This window comes from Bubalus kerabau, chromosome 4 (assembly GCF_029407905.1).
Source record: "Bubalus kerabau isolate K-KA32 ecotype Philippines breed swamp buffalo chromosome 4, PCC_UOA_SB_1v2, whole genome shotgun sequence".
NCBI lineage: Eukaryota > Metazoa > Chordata > Mammalia > Artiodactyla > Bovidae > Bubalus > Bubalus kerabau.
This window is the reverse complement of record NC_073627.1, coordinates 25,814,638-25,834,614: the sequence shown is the minus strand read 5'-3', so window position 1 is coordinate 25,834,614 and position 19,977 is coordinate 25,814,638. Positions and strand designations below refer to the sequence as shown.

General features: G+C 51.5%; 1 protein-coding gene across 4 annotated transcripts; it reads right to left on the bottom strand.

Moving 5' to 3' along the window:
• Window positions 1–345: 345 nt before the first annotated feature.
• On the bottom strand, window positions 346–13,042 carry NFE2L1 (NFE2 like bZIP transcription factor 1). 4 transcript variants are annotated; one of them, XM_055576081.1, is made up of 6 exons: window positions 12,598–13,042; window positions 10,089–11,117; window positions 5,137–5,319; window positions 4,627–4,716; window positions 4,243–4,401; window positions 346–3,422 (listed from the first exon to the last, which is right to left on the bottom strand). In XM_055576081.1, the coding sequence occupies exons 2-6, from the start codon at window positions 10,596–10,598 to the stop codon at window positions 2,073–2,075; spliced, it is 2,292 nt and encodes a 763-aa protein (XP_055432056.1). In that variant the 5' UTR covers window positions 10,599–11,117; window positions 12,598–13,042; the 3' UTR covers window positions 346–2,072. The 4 variants fall into 4 exon arrangements, with proteins under 4 accessions (XP_055432056.1, XP_055432054.1, XP_055432055.1 ...); XM_055576079.1 differs by having other exon boundaries at window positions 5,137–5,352; window positions 12,598–13,039; XM_055576080.1 differs by lacking the exon at window positions 12,598–13,042 and adding an exon at window positions 12,192–12,314 and having other exon boundaries at window positions 5,137–5,352.
• Between the last annotated feature and the right edge of the window lie 6,935 nt (window positions 13,043–19,977).

Here is a 19,977-nt window from a genome sequence, read left to right as displayed (position 1 = left end):
GGACCACCAGAGAAGTTAACAACACAGTCAATGTTAAAAATGTAGTTTGCCGCAGGGGGACAGGTAATGAGCTGGGCCATATGACAAAACCCACCTAGCCCTGTGAGAAAAAGTCCAACGGACACTGAATTCTTCCTCTAAAAGGATTCAGCTGGCAAACAAAAAGGTAATAATAAACTCCTTTTTGGAAGATTTAATGCAGTTTTTAAGACTGCATTGTCAACCTCCCCCACTCTTCACCCACCTTCCCATAAGAGCTTTGCCTTAGCCACATGGTCAGTGCTCTCCTCTTGGGGCCTATTTCCTTTACACTCAGTTTAAATTCAAAATAGGGAAAAACTGCACTTGAGAATGAATCATTCATTTTATTTTATTTTGTCATGTGCTCACAGCATCTTTCTTTCTCTCTCTCTCTCCTCTCCCTGGCAGGTCACAGAGATAAATTAAAAATAAATCTACAAGGAAATAATTTATAAAAGCACTTCCCAGGCTCATGCCTTCTATCCCTACTGCTCAGTTAGAACACCTCCCCCTCCAAGTGAGGAAGAGAATCAGTGCTTCCCCCACTTGAACTCATTCCTGTTAGTCTGGGGCAGACCATGCTCTAGACCCAGGCAGAGGTGGGGACAGCAGTAGGCAACAAAGACACTGGGGTCCAGGAACCACCTGGTCACCTTGGCACTCCCCTCTCTGCCTCCCCCAGGCAGTCCGCCGGAAGCTCTTGCTAAACCGGGGTACGGAGAAGCTGCCTGTGGCCAATAGCCTTGCGGAAGGGGTACCCTCAGCCCCTCTTACATGCACTTCTCATTCTCCTAGAAAGAAACCCAAAAAGAAAGCAGACAGAGACCTCGGGACAGAGGAGAAAAATCCCAAGTGTTCACACGATTACATGGAGTCTTTATGGCAAAGAGAACATTTAGCAGCTTTGAATATTGGGGTATCTCCTTTTTACTCAACACAAGCATTCTAGACCCTATAAGTGAAACAGGGCTCAAACCCTAAAAAAAAATCAAAGCGCAAGAAACTCTAAAAGGACTAGTTTTTGTCGTTGTTGCTGGGTTTCATATTTTTTGTCTTTCCAGTGACAAGCCCAGTTGGTAGGGGAGGCCTGAGGGAAAGGTCACTCCCCAGTGTTGTGCTGAATACTGCCTGGCTTCTCCACATCACCCCCCTGCCTCAGAGCAGCTCCCAGGAGGCTGCAGGCCCAGCACCCCAGCTGCAGAACTCCAGGCAGCCGGTGAGGGGCAGGGGCACGCGGGCAGGAAGAGAACAGCGTTCGCATGCAGGCTCTGATGGAGATGTGGGAGCCTCAGCGCAGGGGTGACTGGGCACAGAGGAAGTTGGATGGCAGGGCAGTTGAGTGACATGCTTGGTTGGGGCTGCTGCAACACAGGGCCTGTGACCCTTGCCTGTTTACTATTTCATCCTAACTCTTCAAGTCAGTGTCGGGTCCCAGTGGCTCCCCTATGACCAAAACCTCACAGAAAATATCATCCAAGAGCTCCCCTTCAGGGATGCCAAAGTGCAGGGGCAGGAGAGCTCAGAAGCCCCTTCCAGAACCCACTCCGTGTTCCACCCCTCGCCTGGGGTGAAGTGGGGTTTACTCACACCAAATGATCTAGTCTCCCCTAAAACCTGATGCCTGGAATCCTGGCCAGAGCCAACTTAACCTGCCCTTTGATTTTCTTCCCGCTTTGATTTTTCTTCCCCTTCTTTCCTTCCCTTCCTTCCCGGAAATGAGACTGACTTTCTACTACTTCCCCCTCCTCTCACAAGTCCCTTCCTTCCCATCTGCCGGCCTCCAGCAATGCCAGCACCACCCCTCCCCTGAAGGAAAGGGGCAGGGGTGAGGGCCCTGTCCACCCAAACGGTCTGGCCACTTCCACCCCCCTCAGCGGGGGAAGCTGAACCAGACAGCGCCTGCCTCTTCCTGTCCACTGACCCGCAGTCATCCCCTCTGAGAAGATCTATTGGATAAGAAGGCATTAAAGTCCCCGCTGTAGGTCCAGGTCCAGGCCCAGCCCTTCTCCAGTTCCCATCTCGGTGAGCGTCAACCCCCTTCCTCCCCAGGCTCACTTTCTCCGGTCCTTCGGCTTCCTCTCCTGCCGTCGGGCCTGCTGGTCGGCCAAGGTGCGGGGGATGAGGAGGACGCTGCCGTCCCCGGCGTACTGGAGCGCGTACTGACTGGGCGAGTAGGGCCGCCCGTTCTCATCCCGCAGCCGCCCAAACACCTCCTGGTACAGGCTCTGGACCTTCTGCTTCATCTGCCGCAGGGACCGGAGGAACTCCACCTTCTCACGCAGCAGCCGAGCTTTATCGCGCTGCAGGTCCTCCACGTCCCGCTCCAGGTTCAAGATGGTGTCCAGCTTGCGCTTGCGGCAATTCTGCGCCGCCATCTTGTTCTTGCCGCGGCGCCGGATGTCACGGATGAGGCTCAGCTGGGCCTCGCTCAGCTGGTACTTGGACAGCAGCTCGTTGAACTCCTCCACCGGCAGGTTGATGATCTTGTCGTTGGTAAACGGGATCTTCATGGCTCGGGCTCGATGCTCGTCCCGGCTCATCTGCTTGTCCAGGAAGTCGGCCTGCTTCTCCTTGCTGCCCTTCTTGAGAGTGCTGGGGGGTGGCAGGTCGGCGGAGTCGAGGGCACTGGGCGCCATGTTGTACGTGTGGTTGTGCCCAACGTGCTCCAAGTAGGGCAGGCAGGAGAGCTGAGACGGGTCCTGGTAGCTCATGCGGCAGAACTTGGAATACTCAGGCTGGTAGCCCACAGCGCCCTCAGCCTCTTCCAGATCCAAGGTCTCAGAGTCTGAGCTATAGCCAACTGCACCTTCCTCAGAAAAGGAGGAAGAGGCTGAGGAAGAAGCAGAGGAGGACGAAGAGGAGGAAGAAGAGGAGGAGGAAGAGGAGCTACCTTCGGAGCTGCTCAGGGAGGAAGGGCTATGGCTGGAGTCCAAGGAGAGGCCTGAGTCAGAATCAAATTCTTCTTCGAGCTGGGAGGCCTGCACTGGGTTAAAGCCTTCTTCTATGGCCAGGTCCATCAAGCTGATTTCATCCAGCATGGCTTCATCTAATAGACCCCCCAGCGGATCAGGCAGCTCAGGGCCAGCTGTGTCGTTGGCCGTGCCATTGAGCTGTGGCGGAAAGAAGAGCCCCGCCAGGTTGGTGGAACCAAAGGTGGAGTTGAGGCTGGTGGAATTGCTGGGGACCAGCGGGAGCAGCGTGGAACTGCTGGCCACAGGCAGGCTCTCCACCTCTGGGCTGAAGAGTGAGAAGTCCTGGCTGCAGCCCCCCAGGGATGCCTGATGCAGGCTGACATTCTGATTGATGGGAGTGTTGGGGGCAAGGCTGTAGTTGGTGCTCAGTGGGTCTCCTGGAGGGGCATTATACAGGACTTCACTTGTTGATGTGTTCACTTCCATGGCCTGGGAGGAGAGACGAGCGTCACCATTCACTCTGGGCAGATTCCCTCCCCTGGTGTGGCTGGGGGCTCACACTAGCAGGCACCCAACACAGGCATGGCCGCCTGGGTATAAATGCAAGAGATGGGAAACCAGAGCCCATCAAGTGGGGCTGGGAGCAGCCTCAGTTCCCAGCCCCACTTGATCTACCATGCCTGGCAGAGATGGGTTCCTCCCTGTGAACTTCCCCCAAGGCAGGACTGATGGGCTCCCGGTCACCTCTGGTCAGACTCCCCCAGCATGGAGGGAGAGGAAAAAAGCTCCTGACACTGCAAAATCAGCACAGTGAAGAGAACACCTGGGCCTGCAGCGAGACAGCCTAGCTGCACCACTTGCTGGAAGACCAGAAGCATTTCACTCAGCCTCTCTCTGAGTTCAGTGTCCTCACCTTTAAAATAATAAAAGGGCTGGCGAGATGATGAGAAGGCCAAGTGACATGACAATGGCTGCAAAGGACTACAGGAATGTCAGCCTGTTTTAATGCTCAATCTAGGAAACCGCTAGCCACATGATTACCTGCCTGAAGGAAAGGAAGAAGGTGCACCTAGGAGGCAGGCCTGCGTTAGAAGCCTCAGTCCCAGGGCTGCTTTTCCCAAACCCCAATCCTGACTGCACCCACTACTGCCCCAGTGAGACACCTGGACAGTGACATCTCAGTATCCCCACTTTCCTTATCAATCAGAAAGGTGTTACTCTTTCTTTACCCAGAAGTGGAAAAGCAACTGAAAATGAAGATACCCCACACAAAGTCCGACATGTTTGTGCCTGGTTCTGATAATCCTACCTGCATTTCCATGATGGACATGAGATCTTGCCACTGCTGTTCCAAATCAAATGGCGACTCTGTCCCAGTCAGCAGAGGAGACAAAAGGTTGTTCTGAAGACCTGGGGGCTCACTCTCACTAGGCACTGCTTCTGTTATGCTGGAAATGTCTGCCGGAAACTAGGGCAAAACACAGAGAAGGTTTAACAGGGGAAGAGGAAAGACCACCTTCTGCTTCCTCCCAGAGACTACCGCCTGAGGCTCTGTATCTTCCTTCCTCTGCATTCACCCCCAGCAGCCAGGACAGGGCCAACACCAAAAGCTGGCCCCTCAGGCAGCCGCAGACACACACCACGTGCAGGCTACCCTGCTGGCTCAGTGGGCTCTCCCTAGAGTCCTGCTCACCTCAGCATTCTCCCCAAAGGGGCAGGTGGCCTCCAGCAGCCTAAGGCACTCTTCCAAGGACAGGGCTGTCTGGTCCTCCCCACCAGGCACCTGTGGCAACAGCAACTGTTAAGTCTGACTGACCCAGGCCTTGGCTGCCTGTGGGCCAAAGCCCCTTCCCCAGCCTTTCCAAGGGAAAGCTGGAAGGAGGCCTTGTGTGGTCGTAGGGCTACACTCTCCCTACGTCCCCAGGCTGTCGGCTGGCCGCAAGTCCCAAACTCCAGGGGAGAAGAGAGAGAGTGGGAGGGTTCTGATGCAAGCAGAGAGCCACTAGGTGCTCTGCCTCCCCTGTGCTGTTCTTTATAAGGTGTGGTCCCTCCACTGCTGCTGCGGCTCTTCCACTCCCACTTCCTCAGCCACCACTGTGACTTAGAGATCCCAACCCAAGAGATACACATTCAGGCCCATCCCATACACACACACTGCCTTCTCTAAAGAGAAGTTTCTAGAAGTAGGCAGAGGGGGGAGTACCTGCTCAGGGAAGCTCTCCCCAGTCTCTCCATCCACTAGCAGGTTTCGTGCCAGAGCTTCTGCACCCTCGCCTGGCCACGTGTCCTCTTGCTCGGCCCCATCTCGCAGTTCCTTATCCACATCCTGCTCTTTCTGGCGATGACTGTAGTCAAAAATCTCACGCCCAGCCCCCAGGTCAATATCCTGTCGCCAAAGGATGTCAATCAGATCTATGTCCTGAAAGACAGAGCACCATGACTTTAGCTATGGGGTCCAGGGGCCCCTCCCTGTCCTGTCCCTCAGAAGTCCCTCCAAGCATCGCCCCAACTACTCCTGGCTGGGGTCGCTTCCAATCTACACCTGCCAGCTTCCACTGCTGTCCCCTCCGCACCAGCAAGGATTCGTTCATCTACTTCCAGACACCAGCCTCCAAAACAAAAGAGAGCTAGCAAAAACCTCTGCATGACTATCATCACACTAGCCTGTGCACTTAGGATCTGGACCAGAAACACAGCCAGGCCAAAAGGCAGGGCAATCTCACCACAACCTAAGAAGGGAAGGGTGAAGCAGAAGACACCTCTCATTTTGGCAATAGGAATCCCTTAAAACTTGGTTTGTAGGAAGATGGCCATGGCAAGCAAGGGTGAACTGTGAAGCCGAATCGCTTCGCAGTGGCCAGGCTTGCATCAGCCTATGGTGCCATTGTATTTGCATAAAGGGGTGGGGTGGCCTGGAGAGGAAAATCCCTGCATTTGCAACCACCTGATGCAACCAATGACAACCACAGGCTACCTCCAGCCCTTCCTACAGCCATTCCCCCTTTCCCTGGCTGAGGCAGGAGTACGGATGAACACCCACAACTCTTAGCCCAGGCTCACCTCAAGATCCATCCCTGCTAGAATGCCCACTCTCAGCTGATCCCAGCAAGCCGCCTCAATCCCCGGAGAGCCTCAGGCGGTCAGATGATCCTCACTGGGCACCCCACCCCTGCCAAGGCCAGCCCCACAGTGTCCCCTCACACCAGTGCTCACTCCCTTACCACACCCCAGGACTCACTGACTGCCATCAGTCAACCCACTCAAGGACATAGCCCCCATCACCGCCCAGCCACAACTGCCGCCTTGGGCACCAAAATGCCTCCCTCCCACTCTACCCTGGCGCCTGCCGATCAGTTCCTGCTCCAACTGCCACCCCCATTGCCACCCAGCATACCAGCATACAACCCCAATAAATAAGAGACATTTGGATTTCCTATACATTCATGTGGCTGAAGAAACCCTGAATTGTTGCCTTCTGCTCAGATGTTAAAAGGCAGATACTTTCCATAAAGCATTATCCTTAGTTTAGAGCTTAGACCCACCTCCCTAGCTCTGACCCGACATCTCTTTCCCACCGTAACCCTAATTCTAAGACCTCCCAGGTGTCTCCCACACCCCCAGTCTCCCCACACACACCAACCTGAACAGAAGCCCTGGACCCAGGAGCAGAGGGGGGCTGGGCCACCCGGTGACCAGCCACCAAAGAGTTAAGGGGCCGGCTCCCTTTGGCATGGCCCCCACCACTGTGAGAGCTGCGGTCCAGGCGGGTCATGGTCTGCGAGATGAGCCCCAGGGCAGCTGGTGCCGGGCAGCCGGACAGGGGGCTCCAAGGAGCTCTTGGCTCTCAAGGAGCAAACCAGGCTGGAAGGGTGGCCCCTTGCTAGCTCCGAGGGGCCCAAGGAGGGTGCCCCGCCCGTGCTGCTGCCTGGGCGGCCCAGCCCAGCCCCCTTTCTCCATCCTGAAGCAGCCCCCTCCCACCTCACAACCCCAGTTCCACTCAGGTGCCTGGCAGCCCCCACCCTGAGCTCACCGCAGAGGCTGCAGTGAGATGGGACTCCCACCCCATGCTCCGTGCTCAAGCTGCAGAGGAAAGCAAGCTCCCTCCTGGGCCTATCCTCCCGCTCCTCCCTTTCTCCCCCTTCCCATGCCCCCCAAACTTGTTACCTAGGCTGCAGCAAGGAGCCAATCCCCTCCCCCTCCCACCCCGCAGGTCACTGCTGAGGCTGCAGAGAGCCAATCCCCTCCCCCAGGTCAGCAGCTGGGCTGCGGAAAGAGCCAATCCCCTCCCACTGTCGTTACCTAGGCTGCGACGAGAGCCAATCTCCTCCCCCAAGTCTCCGCTGGAGATGCGGAAGGAGCCAATCCCCTCCCACCGCCTGTTACCTAGCTGCAGCCGGGAGCCAATCTCTGCACCAGGGCAGCTGGAGAAGCTGCCGCAAGGAACCAGCCCATCCCTGGGCCGCCTCCGTCTCCTCAAGGAGACGCACCCAGGGGCGGGCAGCCCCACCCAGCCCAGTCAGCCAGCCTGGGTGGCGCAGTGAGAGAGCCCTGGGGGGAAGGGGTGCCACTCTCCCTCCTGTCGCATCCTGCTTACCCAGCCCACTCAGGACTGGACAGACACTCCTCCTGCAGCTTCCCTGGGAATCTAAGTTCTTCCCTGGAAGTGGAAGGAGTTTTCCCATTCCTCCCTAGGGCTGTGGCCAGTCATCCTCAAGCCCAAGGATCAAAGCTAGGCTGGGCAGGAACCCAGTGCGCCCAGATCCACTGGGAACCAGGGGCTTTGTCACCCCAGAGCAGGCCAGATGAGAGGAAGGGGGAAGCCAACCACACACACAGGCAGGGATGTCATGGCGCTGGGCAGGCCTAGGCAAGAGGGAGACAGGAGCCTGAAGGCCAGCATGAAGGGTGCGCTGCAAAGTCCAGGACACAGAAACATCCCCTGCCCCCCCACCCCCACCCCCCTTAACCCCAGCTGTTTTCAAGAGCATTCTCTGCCTGAGCCCCAGCTCACATCTCTAAAGCAGAAAATAAGACCCTGGCAGAATCAGGGTCACAATTCTGGCTTCCATCCTCACTGCTGCTCCCCTTGCACCTAAGGTCAGGTCAGGGACAGTATGTTCTCCACGGTCACAGACTGCTCCTCCTCGCCTGCTAAGAGCTGTACACAGGCCACCCCCCGCTCTGGGCAGAGTGCCAACCTCGAGGGGAACCCTATCCCTGACAAGAGCCTGGGCTATAGCTGTCCATCGAATAGGCCTGGCAGCAGGGGAGTGCTGCCACCCCGGGGATAATGCCAGCTCCAGCAGTGCCTGTCACATGCTCTGGACCTGGGTATTTTTATCCCTGAGTTGCTGAGGAAATGTTGTTCTAGACACAATAATCCTCCCTTCCCCCACACCAGCCTGGGCCCCTAATGCTAACCCATCCTCAACCTCCAAAGGGAACAGTGAAGGCCTGGGGTCAGGAAAAGAATGAACTTCATGAAGGCCAAGAAATGCTGGGCAGCAGGGTCAAAGTCCCAACTCATCGAATTATGTTGAAAATGTCCCATCCCATCCCAGGAGAGCTTCCTGCAGGAAGAGGAATGAAGCTATGCCTGCAGGGTTCCCAGGAGCAGAGTTCCCAAGCCCAGTTATACCCAACCCTTGAGGAGCTACCATGGGGTAGGAGGATGGAAGAGGAGGCTGGGAGGCACACTTCTTTAGATCACTGTGCCAGACTGGAGCCCATTTGAAGGAAAAGAACAGAGGAAGCAGAAGAGAGGTGGCACTGGAAGAATCTCAGCACAGGCTCTGCAAGGCAAGGAGTGCTCACAGGCCCCTGGCTCAGATAACTCTAGTCTCCCTCAAAGGAGAGCTAGTTTGAGCCAGCTAAGCACACAGCAACCCTGACACCATGGACATTTGCGGCCAGGTCAATCTGTTATTTAGGGGCTGTCCTATGCTTTTTAGGAAATTAGCAGTATCCCATGCCTCTCCCCACTAGATCCCAATTACACCTTTTCAGTTGTGACAACCAAATCTGTTTCTAGACACTGCCACATGTCCCCTGATACCACAAAATCATCCCCAGTTGAGGACCACGGGCCCAGAGGAAGCCACATGATTTGACACCACTACATGATTTGACAGTCACTAACATTCAGAAAACTGAACTCAAGAACAGACTTGAAGGCAGGATGGGAGGCAAAACCTGGTCTGATTGGTAGAGAGAGCCAAGTTCTACAGCTTCGATAAAGTTTCAACGTATCTCCACACCCTCTTCTTCCCAAACACTCCCCCCATGCACCCTTGCTTCAAGACTCAGCCCTGGAAAACCCAGCCCAGTGCAATCCCTCTTTCCCTAACAGCTAGGCAAGCAAAGCAGACCTTTTTCCAAGCTCCTTAAGACTGCACGGCAAGACAGGGTCAAAAGCAGAGTTCAAAGCCATCTTATCACTGGTGGAGCAGGAGCAGCAGAAGCCATTTAACACTCTTAAAGGCAACTGCATCACCTTCTTTCCAGAACAGAATGTCAGCCACTCGTCAGGAGTTCAGATCTCTGACAGTTCAAAGCAAGCTGACTTCAGCAGCAGAATGCAGTTTCTCTTCTAGCTTCCAGCCCTCCCGTCCCTACTCCCTACAGTGGGCCTTTAGCAAAGAATGGGAGCCTGGCCCTCTCCTGGCCAAGAATAACTATCTAAATCTACCCCCTGGCTCAGGCCCAGGAGAGCCGACTTATCAGGACCTTACAACAACATGCCTGACCACAAAGGAGGAGAACTTTAGGATACGTATGTGTGTTTTGCTGTGGGGGGAGGTACAAGGCAACAGTCCACAAAATATCTGTGTCTTAGCAACAGATATACAGCACATCAAAGCCCATCACAACATGACTCCCTCCCCCACCCCAGGCCTCTAGGACTCATGTTGAAATCCAAGCAGTAAACACACAGGCATGTTCTAGGAACCTCCCACTGCCCTGACAGTACATTTAGAGGTGGGTCGATTCTAGTCTGACAGTCCAGCCCATTCCTAACCAAGAACAATACCCGAGACTCCTTGGAACCTCTCTGGTTCTTTACAGGGCTTAGTACAAAAACCATACTCTTTCAGGACCAGCCCAACCCACCCCCCAACCCGACCCTTCCCACCACCCCTCCACATTGCCACTAACCTCTTTGGTTAAGTCTCCACTGACTGGAGGGGCTACAGCTCCCAAATCCTCCAAATCTTCACTGAATCCCTGCTCCGTTTCACTTTCTCGCACCCCGTTGTCTGGGCCTGTCACATCTTGGAGACCACTGGAACTCTCGAGGGCGAGGCCTGAGCTGGGCTGGCTGCCAGAGACAGACCCCTCTGGATCCCGATGGACCAGCCAGGCGTTAACCTCAGTAGTTGGCACCTGGAACCTGTCCAGGGCCCTCACCTGATTGAGGAGTCGCCGGGCAGTGAAGTAATTGTCCAGGTCTATGCTCTTGGGGTGGATACCATAGCCATCCAAGGTATTCCTCAGGTTGTGGAACTGGGTCTGAGTATAGGCAGAACTGGGCCCCAGGATGATCTCCCGAAGCGGGGGTAGCTGTGAGGTCAGGTAAGTATCCACGTCCACCCGCACCCCAATCAAACTGAGCAGAATGGTGAACTGGAGGAGTCCTTCCGTTAAGTATTTCTTCAGAGAAAGCATTGCTGAAGGACCAGAATGTTTATGTTTTTTGGTTTTTAAATCTTCTGAAAGACAGATCAAGGCCACTGCTCTGCTGCTCCAGCCAGCAAGTCACCCTCCTCAGTGCCAAACCCTGTACCCCACCCTGGCAGAAAACAGGGGCTGAGCTCCCTGATGGCCTCAGAGGAAAACACGCCCCTTGGAGCCAAGGCCACACTCCAGACCACATTCACTTTTCCCTTCTTGACACCTCACCTCTGAAAGTACAACTGTTGCTAACCCAGTCCAGGCCCTCAAGGCCCACGTGACTTACTGTCTCCACAGTCCACATACAGTCACTTCCTCACTCACATTAGTTGTCCTCTCTGTAGATTCTGCAGATTCCACCGCAGGCTGTTCTCAGAAACAGCTGATGATTTTTTTTTCCCCCCTCCTTCTCCTTCCTAAGGTTTATTTTCTTTGGCTGGAGCTACAGGCCTTTTGTCTTGGGTCAGAGTGTCCCGCCTCCTCCACGCTTACCAGGGGGGTTTCCAGAGAAACCTGAAACAGGAATCACAAAAGCAACGGGATAAGGTTCTATATTTTTCACACCAGGTTCAAGGCAGAAGGTAGGAAACATATTAAAAGGCCACTTTTATCTCTTTATTAAAAAATAAATCCAGTTATTATACTCCCAGAAAAACCACAAAATCCTGTACAAATAGAACAACTATGAAAGGAAGGTACTGCTCACAAGAGATCTCAATATCTGGATATTAATTTTGTGATGCTCTAAAAGGTAGCTCATTTTAGATAAGCAGATAATGCCCAGGGCATCCAAAATATTTTACATGTTATCTGATTTACCAACCCTCCCCCACCCCATTACACACTACCCAGCTTCTATTTTTAGCATGAGAAGTCCATTTCCTATCTTAACATAAAGTTTGTTTCCCATCTCTCAGGATAAAACTGCCTATAATTCTTGTCCCTTCAAGTTCTTAAGAGGAGAATTTATTAATGCGTGGGAGTGTGAAAGGACACCACCACAGAAAAGAATAACACCTTTTGTTTCCCAGCTTTAAAATCTGATTTCTTTCCTATTACTTTCACATAAAAAAAAAAAAAGTGGGGGTACTGGCGGGATGGGAAGGGGCCTGTGATATGATTATTCTGTCCAGAATCTGAATACGCATGTTTTATTTTCATTCATGTGACCTTCTGATCCAAATTAGAAGGATATGGCCAACTCTTCAACCCAGACAGCCAAGTGGGGAGGGAGTAAACCTGCCTTTCAGTTCTAGTTTCTACTTTTGAGCTTCCATTAACCTTATAAACCAAGACATAGCCCTCTGATCTCCAAGGCTATTACCCACCTACCAACTTCATCCTAAAGGGAAAAAGACAAACACACACATACCCAAAGACAGACAGAAAGACAGACACACACACCCCTTATCTGGTTAGAGTAAACGTAACTGCGACCCAGAATTCCTGCTTACACTACCCTCCAGTTCTCACGCAATTTACTACTAAAAACCTCCCAAGAGCAATTAAGTTCCAGAAACCGGACAACGTCCCTTAAAGATCGAGTAATGCCAGGTCTGAGCCCGGTCCCACCCTGCCCCCGGATACCCGAGTCCGGCTGGGACCAAGTCGCCATGCCGCTCCTGGCGCCTCGGCTTCTAGCCTTCTGGGCAGCAGCGAACAAGTGCTACTTTTCTGGCCTTGACCCACCGGGACGGCCAAACCCCACCCCGCCCTCCGCCCCTATGGCCCCACCCCGCTCCCAAGCATGGGCTTAACACCACGCCTTCTCAGGCCCTCAGCCCTCCCCAGTCCAACCCACCCCGGAGCTGGAATTCTCCACGGCCTTTCGGCCCCTCCCTGCCAGGCCCAGGGCCCGGCCCCGAGGCAAACCCCGCTCGGCCGCCCGCTCCCGCCTCCTGCCCCTGAGCTCCACCCCGCCGCCCTTCACTCTGAAAGCCTCGATCCCGCGGGGCTGCGCCCCTCCCGTTAGGGAAAGAAATGTGCTTGATACCCGCTGCTGAGCTCGGCGTCCGCCGCTGCCACCACAGCAAGCCCTCAGCCCGAGTCCAGGCCTTGCAGCCGCCACCGCCGGCCGGCCTAGAGCTCGCCAGCCTCCGCTTCCCTCCCCGCCCCCTCCTTCCACCTCACTCGGAAGCCCGCCCTCCGCATCCTCCCCGAGAATACGTTTCTCCAATCAAAGAGCCGAGATCGTGGCCGTCGCCGGATGTCGCTTTGACTGATAGTAAAGAGAGCCCAATAACTGAGTATGCCTCCTTCTCCCTTTACCGGTTTCTCAAGACTGACATGGTCCATGGCCCAATAGGCATGTAGGCCCGCCCCGCGGCGTGGGCCCACCAATAAGTGGGGCGAAGGCCACAGCGCCCGGTGTTTGGGACCCCTCGGCCGTGCTTCGGCCGCAGGCGGAATTACAGCCTGGGCATGGAGTGAAATAAACGGGTTGAGCGCTTCCAGTGCATTCTTTGGCGGGTATAAGGGCTTAGGGCTGAGAATGGGAGGTGGTATCACCGCCGGAGCGCGGAATCCCCCCATTGAGGGTTCCCACGGTGACTTGCAAAAGTCCAGTGAGACCTGAGAGGCCGAGGTAGGGCACAGAGCATGTGTTTCGCGTGGTGTGGACGCTCGTGCCGCCATCTTGGGTGCTGGAAGCGGAAACCGCTCTCCCAGCTTCCGCTCCATGCGGGCCTGGCACTGGGCCCTTTGCCAGTCAGGGATCGCTGCGCCCCGTGTCGGGTGCAAGTCGTGTGGACGGGTTGCCACTACAGTGTTGGGACGTTGGGGATATGAGCGATGTGGCATAATTGGTGGTTTTCGTCACGATACAAACACCTTTTCCTCTGCTCTTCCCCCGCCTAACTTGCCACGCAGGTTAGTTTTGCTTTCCAGAAACTCCTCAGTTTCTAGTGTTCTCCAATCTCTTCTAACCAACATCTTTGATTTCCGAACGTTGGTTTACTCCAGCATCACCTTGGGGAGTTTTTAAGTTTGCATATTTTGAGGCATCACACCAGAGTTTCTAATTCACTTACCCTGGGGTGGCAGCGTGATAACCTCGCCCGTTTAGTAAACGACCCATAGTGCGAAGACCCCTTTTAGACAAGCACTGAGTTGGAGTTCGTAGCACGTTGTTTCTAGCTGTGGGACAAAGAGGCGTCGACTCAAATTCTTGACTCCCTAGAAGATCCTGCTAATCTAGTGGGCAAGTCATTGGTCCTTGTGCAACGAAGGACAAGGCCAACTGATAACTCATTTGATGAGGTCGAGTCCATCACATGTTTGGAGTTAGGCAGCTAAATCTGGGATGGTTCACAGATTATAAATCATTTTCACTATACAGAAGTATAACCATTGAATTCTCTGAAAACTATTGAGCTACCCATTTCAAAGATGGATTCAGAGAGCACATGTTTTTTTTTCTCTATTTGTCTTCCAGAAAATGCTAAAATATGAACTCCATTGAGGACTAGAATTTTGTGCATTAACGGTTGAATCTTCAAAGCCTAGAACTGTGCCTGCAATAGTAGACACTCAATAAATACTTGCTAGGAGTTCCTCAGGGGTCTAGTGGTTAGTGACAGGGGCTTTCACAGTGGCCTGATCGGGAACTGAGATCCCACAAGCCCACAGGGTAGCTATAAATAAATAAATAAAATCTGAAAAAAAAAAAAAAAAAAAAAAAAAAGCCTTGCTCAATAATTGAAGGGGAACTCAAGCAGCCCTGTGATTAAAAGTTCTTGTTAAAAACAGAAATTAATCCTTGGAGCAGGTGTGGTTTTGGAGGATATGGCATATTATCAAGGAAGTGGATGGCCATTCAGCCCCTGAATAAGACCAATATTGGATAAAAATGAAGGAGAAATTAAGGTGAAATCAGTAACTCTAAAAATATATCAAGGGGGTTGAGAAGAAAATATTTTAAAACCAAGGTATTAGAAGATACCAAGGCTAGACTAAAGTTACTGGGCTTAAATACAAGACTATTTTGAGAAGATAGGAGGGACTGCATATGAAGTGTGGCCATCTGTTTGACATAGCAAATAGAGAACAAATTTAAACCTTGACACAGTTCTGAGAAGACAACTGAGCAATCTTTTATCTAGGGGGAGTCAGGGAACCTTAGCACCAACAGAATTGAATGTGTTGGACAGTCTGTATTTTCCAAGTTTCTTTTGAGCTGCACAGTAGGGTACCAGGTGTCTGGGATGAAAAATAAAGTCATTAGTACATGTAAGAGTAACATGAAATCAAGATAAATGTTTATTGAAATGGCAGCTGTGGGTGGGAAAGCTACACCAGGGACATCACATGTGATATTCTCACATCACTGTGGAAGCCTTAATTCACTTGGTCACTTTTTAATCACTCACAGGTTTTGCCCTCTTACCCATTGTCTCCTTTCCTTTCTCTCCTTTCTGGGGTCTTGGGTCTGGAGAGAGTTGCAGGCACTGAGGATAGGAGGGGCTCCCCGTTCATCCTTAGAGAAGGGGTGGGAGAGGTGTGGAGAGGTCTTTTGTTTTGCCCACACTATCCTGTTCATTCTCTTTTCCCTCCCAGCTTCAAGTACTATGTTTAAATGTGTATAATAATTATTTGAGCGTAAAGTGGGAGAGAGCTGAATTGGGAACTGTTTTGCTGGTTAAAGAAGGACTAGGGATAGTCAGAAAAAGTTTTCTGCTTAGCGGTTACTGAAAAGGTGGGAAGAAAAAAAGGAAAGAATTGCTGGCCCATTGCAAGGGCTAATGAGAATCGAGATGTAGAGACACTGTCAGCAGCCGGTGGTGAGGCCTGGCAGGGTGTGGGTGCCCAGGATATTTAATAGTACTCTATGCAGGAAGTGGAGATTGAAAGACTGTCTTCTCTTCCACTCTGTCTATAGAGTTTCAGATCAAGTCTGAGCAGGTGCAAACCTCCTTCCCAGAACCCACTCATTAACCTTGTAAAATCCAGGGTGTATCCTTCTTCACCCAGGAAGCCTCCCTCTCCCCCACATCCCCCCCCTTTCTCTGCCTGGAACAGCTGTTAACAGGACAATTACCCAAGAAGCAAAAGAAAGATCCCGTGCTGATGTGTCATCAGTCCTGGTATATCCATTAAATCAGACCGAGAAGCCCACTGGAAAAAGTGAGCACATGCACTCACTCCCTGAGGGAGAGGCTGAGAGCCACCAGTCGAACCAGGCCCTGCTGAGGAGACGCAATCCAGGCTGCTCAGGAGAAAAGGCAGTGGGAAGCCAGGAAGCTAGTTAGTTCTAATGCACAGGAATTCAGGGTCATACAAAAAGCCAGCTATCCTTGGATATCCCTCCTTGCCCCAGTGATATCTGTGTTGACCCACCTTCCTCCCTGGGGAAAGCTCTACCGTGCAGGCATCCTCCAGTCATCCTGCCATGATGGCTTCTGCCAAGAAACCCTGGGAGAAGGGCACGTGGGAGGGCAGACTGGTGCGGCTCTAGTTCTTCTGGAATAGCAGGAATTGCTTTTTCCCCTAAGGGGAAACTCAAATCTTTCTGCTCTCTTGTGGTTTCTTTAAAAATGTTTTTAAATGTTGTTAACCTATAAATATTTTTCACCACCACCCCCCCAACTTCCAACTAATCCAGGGGAATCCTGAGATTTTCTTACAGCCCTTTTGAGAGATTTTAGGACTACACCCTGTCAATACTAAATGTTATCCTGTTTTGCAAGGAAATCAATTAGTTCTCCAGCTAATCCAGACATCTGGCCCCCTTTCTTACATGGTAAACATCATTAGCAAGCTTGTTACCATTAAACCATCAAAAGAGGTTCTACAAGCCGGTCTCTTCCCTGTGTACCCCTCCCACTGCTGTCTTAGAATATTGCTTCTCAACCCTGGCTGCACATTAGAATCACCTGGGGAGCTTGTAAAAATTATCAGTGCCCAGGTCCCACCCCCAACCAATTAAATCAGAGCCTCCCAGAGCAGCCCTAGGCATCAGGATTCTGTAAAAGCTCCTTAGGTGATTCTTATGTGCAGCCAGAGTAGAGAATCACTAGCTTGGAGCAAGAATCCATGTTGAGTAAAAAAGAACAGCAGTGCTAATCATGGGCACAGACTAGAATCACCACCTGATTTTAGGATGTGTTCTCTCTCAATCCTAACATGTTCTTGTCCTGGACCTATCCAATGAAAATGCTTCACTGATCATTCACATCTTGGTCTAACATTTTACGAAGCTGAGTTCAGTGGTCCTTGTATGTCTCACCGTGTTGTCCCAAACAGTGTTGGGTAATTCTCTTTGTGTAGCTCTCAGTGTGACATGTCACAGTCAGTGAGGTGTTACTGTGATGTGGGAAAAGTGGGTGTTTTAGACTCGGTTGCATTCAAAAACTTACTAGTTGGGCCCTCTGAGATGAAATGGAGATAATACACGTATTCACCAAGTTTGAAAATCTGATCCTGTGTATAAAGCCACTCATGCATGGGTAGAGCTAAGGGTGAGGTCCCTTTTTTGCCCAACTCTTTCTCCAACCCACCTCATAGCCTGGTTATCCCAGAGAAAACCAAACGTCGAAGATATGAGAGCTATCCTTAGATGGTCAACTGGAAATTCATCCTGCAGAAAAAGGATGGAAGCTTTCGTTTTTTCTCTGGAGGATGCCACAAGCACATACAACCACACCTCACATTGCACACACACCTCCCCCTCTTGACATTATAGCAGGAAGGAGAGAGAGAGGCTGTTACCCAAGGGAGCTGTTTCTTCTTGTCACACAAGAACAGATGCTGAAATCCTAGGACAGACAGCACTGAAATGTGGCAGCAGGAGGGTGAGTCAGAGGAAATGGAATGGTCTTACCTCCAAGATACAACCAAGGCCCAGAGGGAAACCTATTTGAATCACTAGCCTCCTGGAGACTCCAGAGGGCAGGGACATGTGTGTGTGTGTTTTCACGACCAGTTCTGAGTCCAGCTTCTCCCTTGACCTCAGCTGAGCTTAGAGATTTGCGCAGCACCTCCTCCTAGCACAACCTGTTCCCCCCACCCCCAAGGAAGGAGAAAGCCGGGAAACAGCAAGCCGCTTTCTTTTTGAACCCAGCTCTGGCTTCTTCTTTCCGAGAAGGCTCTCCAGCAACTTTTCTGTTGCATTCGCATGCTTCCCAAGTGCTGTCAGCCTTACACTAAAGTCCTTGTGGGGTGATGTTCTGTGGGGGCCATTGTCCCAACACCATTCACACTGAACTTGTATGTTTACACAGAACCCCCATTAAACGGGTGCCCCAGGATGGAGAGGCCCTGAGGAGGGAAAGGGATCAGAGGAAGGAAAGGAGTCCTAGGTTCTCTGTTGAGGGAGTTGACTAAAGAGTCATCGTTGGCAGAAATCTCTTCCTTGAAAAATTCTATTTGAGCGCTCTGGATTTACTTATTTCCCAGGGCACTTAAGCAGTAAAGCAGTCCGGATGATGTTAACAATAGCAGCCCAGGTGGTGATGCTGAGTACTTTGTGGTTCCTAAGCTTCTCTCCCTGGCCGCCTCTCTCATCCCCAGCCCCTCTGTCCTCTCAGCTAGTCTCCTGTAACTGACTCCTCCCTCTTCTCTACCGGAAGCCACACCTGCTAAGTCCCCGGTCTTCCTAGATCTTCCTAGATCTCCTCTCCTGCAAGCTGACCCTCTCCCACTTTGGGTACCATCCGCTATACAGAGGCTAGAAAATGCCCCGGAGGCTTTTGGATGCTGTCTTTGTAAACATGAACTAATAATGGACTAGGTCACAGAATATTAAAGCATGGAAATAATCAAATCAGGATTTTTAATAACATATTGAGCTGGCATGATCATTGACATAACGTCTGATGATCTGGAATCCAAACAAAATACTGTCTTTTCCGCCATTATACCAAATAGCACTGATTAATGTTCATTATTATAAGTCTGGTAGCCTGCAGGGAAGATCTGGATATGCCTTCTACATCATCATAAAAAGACATTCAGTAGATGTTTCCACAGATGTCTGTGTGGCTTTTCCCCTCATTTCCTTCAGCTCTTTGCTCAAATGTCACCTTGAAGGCTTTCTCAAATGACCCTAATGAAAATGGCAATTTCCCCGCCTCTCCCCAACCCCTAACATTCCTGATACCCTTTCCAGATCAATTTTTCTTCATAGTATGCACGCATGCTAAGTAACTTCAGTCATGTCCGACTCTTGTGACCCTATGGACTGCACCCCACCAAGTTCCTCTGTCCATGAGAATTCTCCAGGCAAGAATATTGGAGTGGGTTGCCATGTTCTCCAGGGGATCTCCCTGCCAGGGATTGAACCTGCATCTCTTAAACATCTCCTGTATTGGCAGGTGGGTATCGCCACCTGGGAAGCCCCTTTTTTCACACAGTGCTTATCACCAATTCAAACATTACTATTTTATTCATGTATCTGTGTACTGTGGGTATTGCACAAAAATGCATGCATACAAATACTTGAATAAGCTCCATGAGAGCAAAGATTTTGTTTACTTTGGCTGCTATTGCGTCCCAGTGACTAAAAAAGCAACTGGCACATGGTAAACACTCAATAAATATTTGTGCAGCACATAAAATATGGTTTCATTGAACCTGCCATGTGCCAGGCCCTGTTTGGGGCACCAGGGATTCCACAGGCACATTATTTCTGTAGGACATAACACGTGGTGCAGAGAAGGACCACACATTTGTTTGTAAACAAATTAGTAAAAATGGTATTTAGAGATTAAGTACAACAAAAGTAGGGTGCTGAGACCCAAAGGAACAGCAAAGACCTATCAAGTTAGAGTTGGTGGCTGTTAGGGCCTTTTGGTGATGACATTGAAGCTGAGACAAATGAGATAGCTTGATACTATTCAGCAGAGGAAACCCTCATTCCCCAGTCACAGGGGATAAGTGAGTGTGGTACCCAACATAAGATGACCTGAAGAGAAGAGTGGAGAAGAAATTCTTGGTCTGAAACCTGGGTTCCACCTCCATTCAACTATTGATTAACTAAAGGACCTTGAAAGATCACACAAACTCTGAGTTTCCCTTCCTTAAAATGGAGGTGAGAACACCAACCTCATAGGTGTAAGTTATATAATGTACCTTAAAGAGTTTAACTGTAAAATGCATGCCTATCAGTTCAGTTCAGGTGCTCAGTCATGTCCAACTCTTTGTGACCCCGTGGACTGCAGCACAACATGCCTCCCTGTCCATCATCAACTCCTGGAGTTTACTCAAACACACGTCCATTGAGTTGGTGATACCATCCAACCATCTCATCCTCTGTAGTGCCCTTCTCCTCCCACCTTCGATCTTTCCCAGCATCAGGGTCTTTTCAAATGAGTCAGCTCTTCACATGAGGTGGCCAAATATTGGAGTTTCAGCTTCAGCATCAGTCCTTCCAATGAAT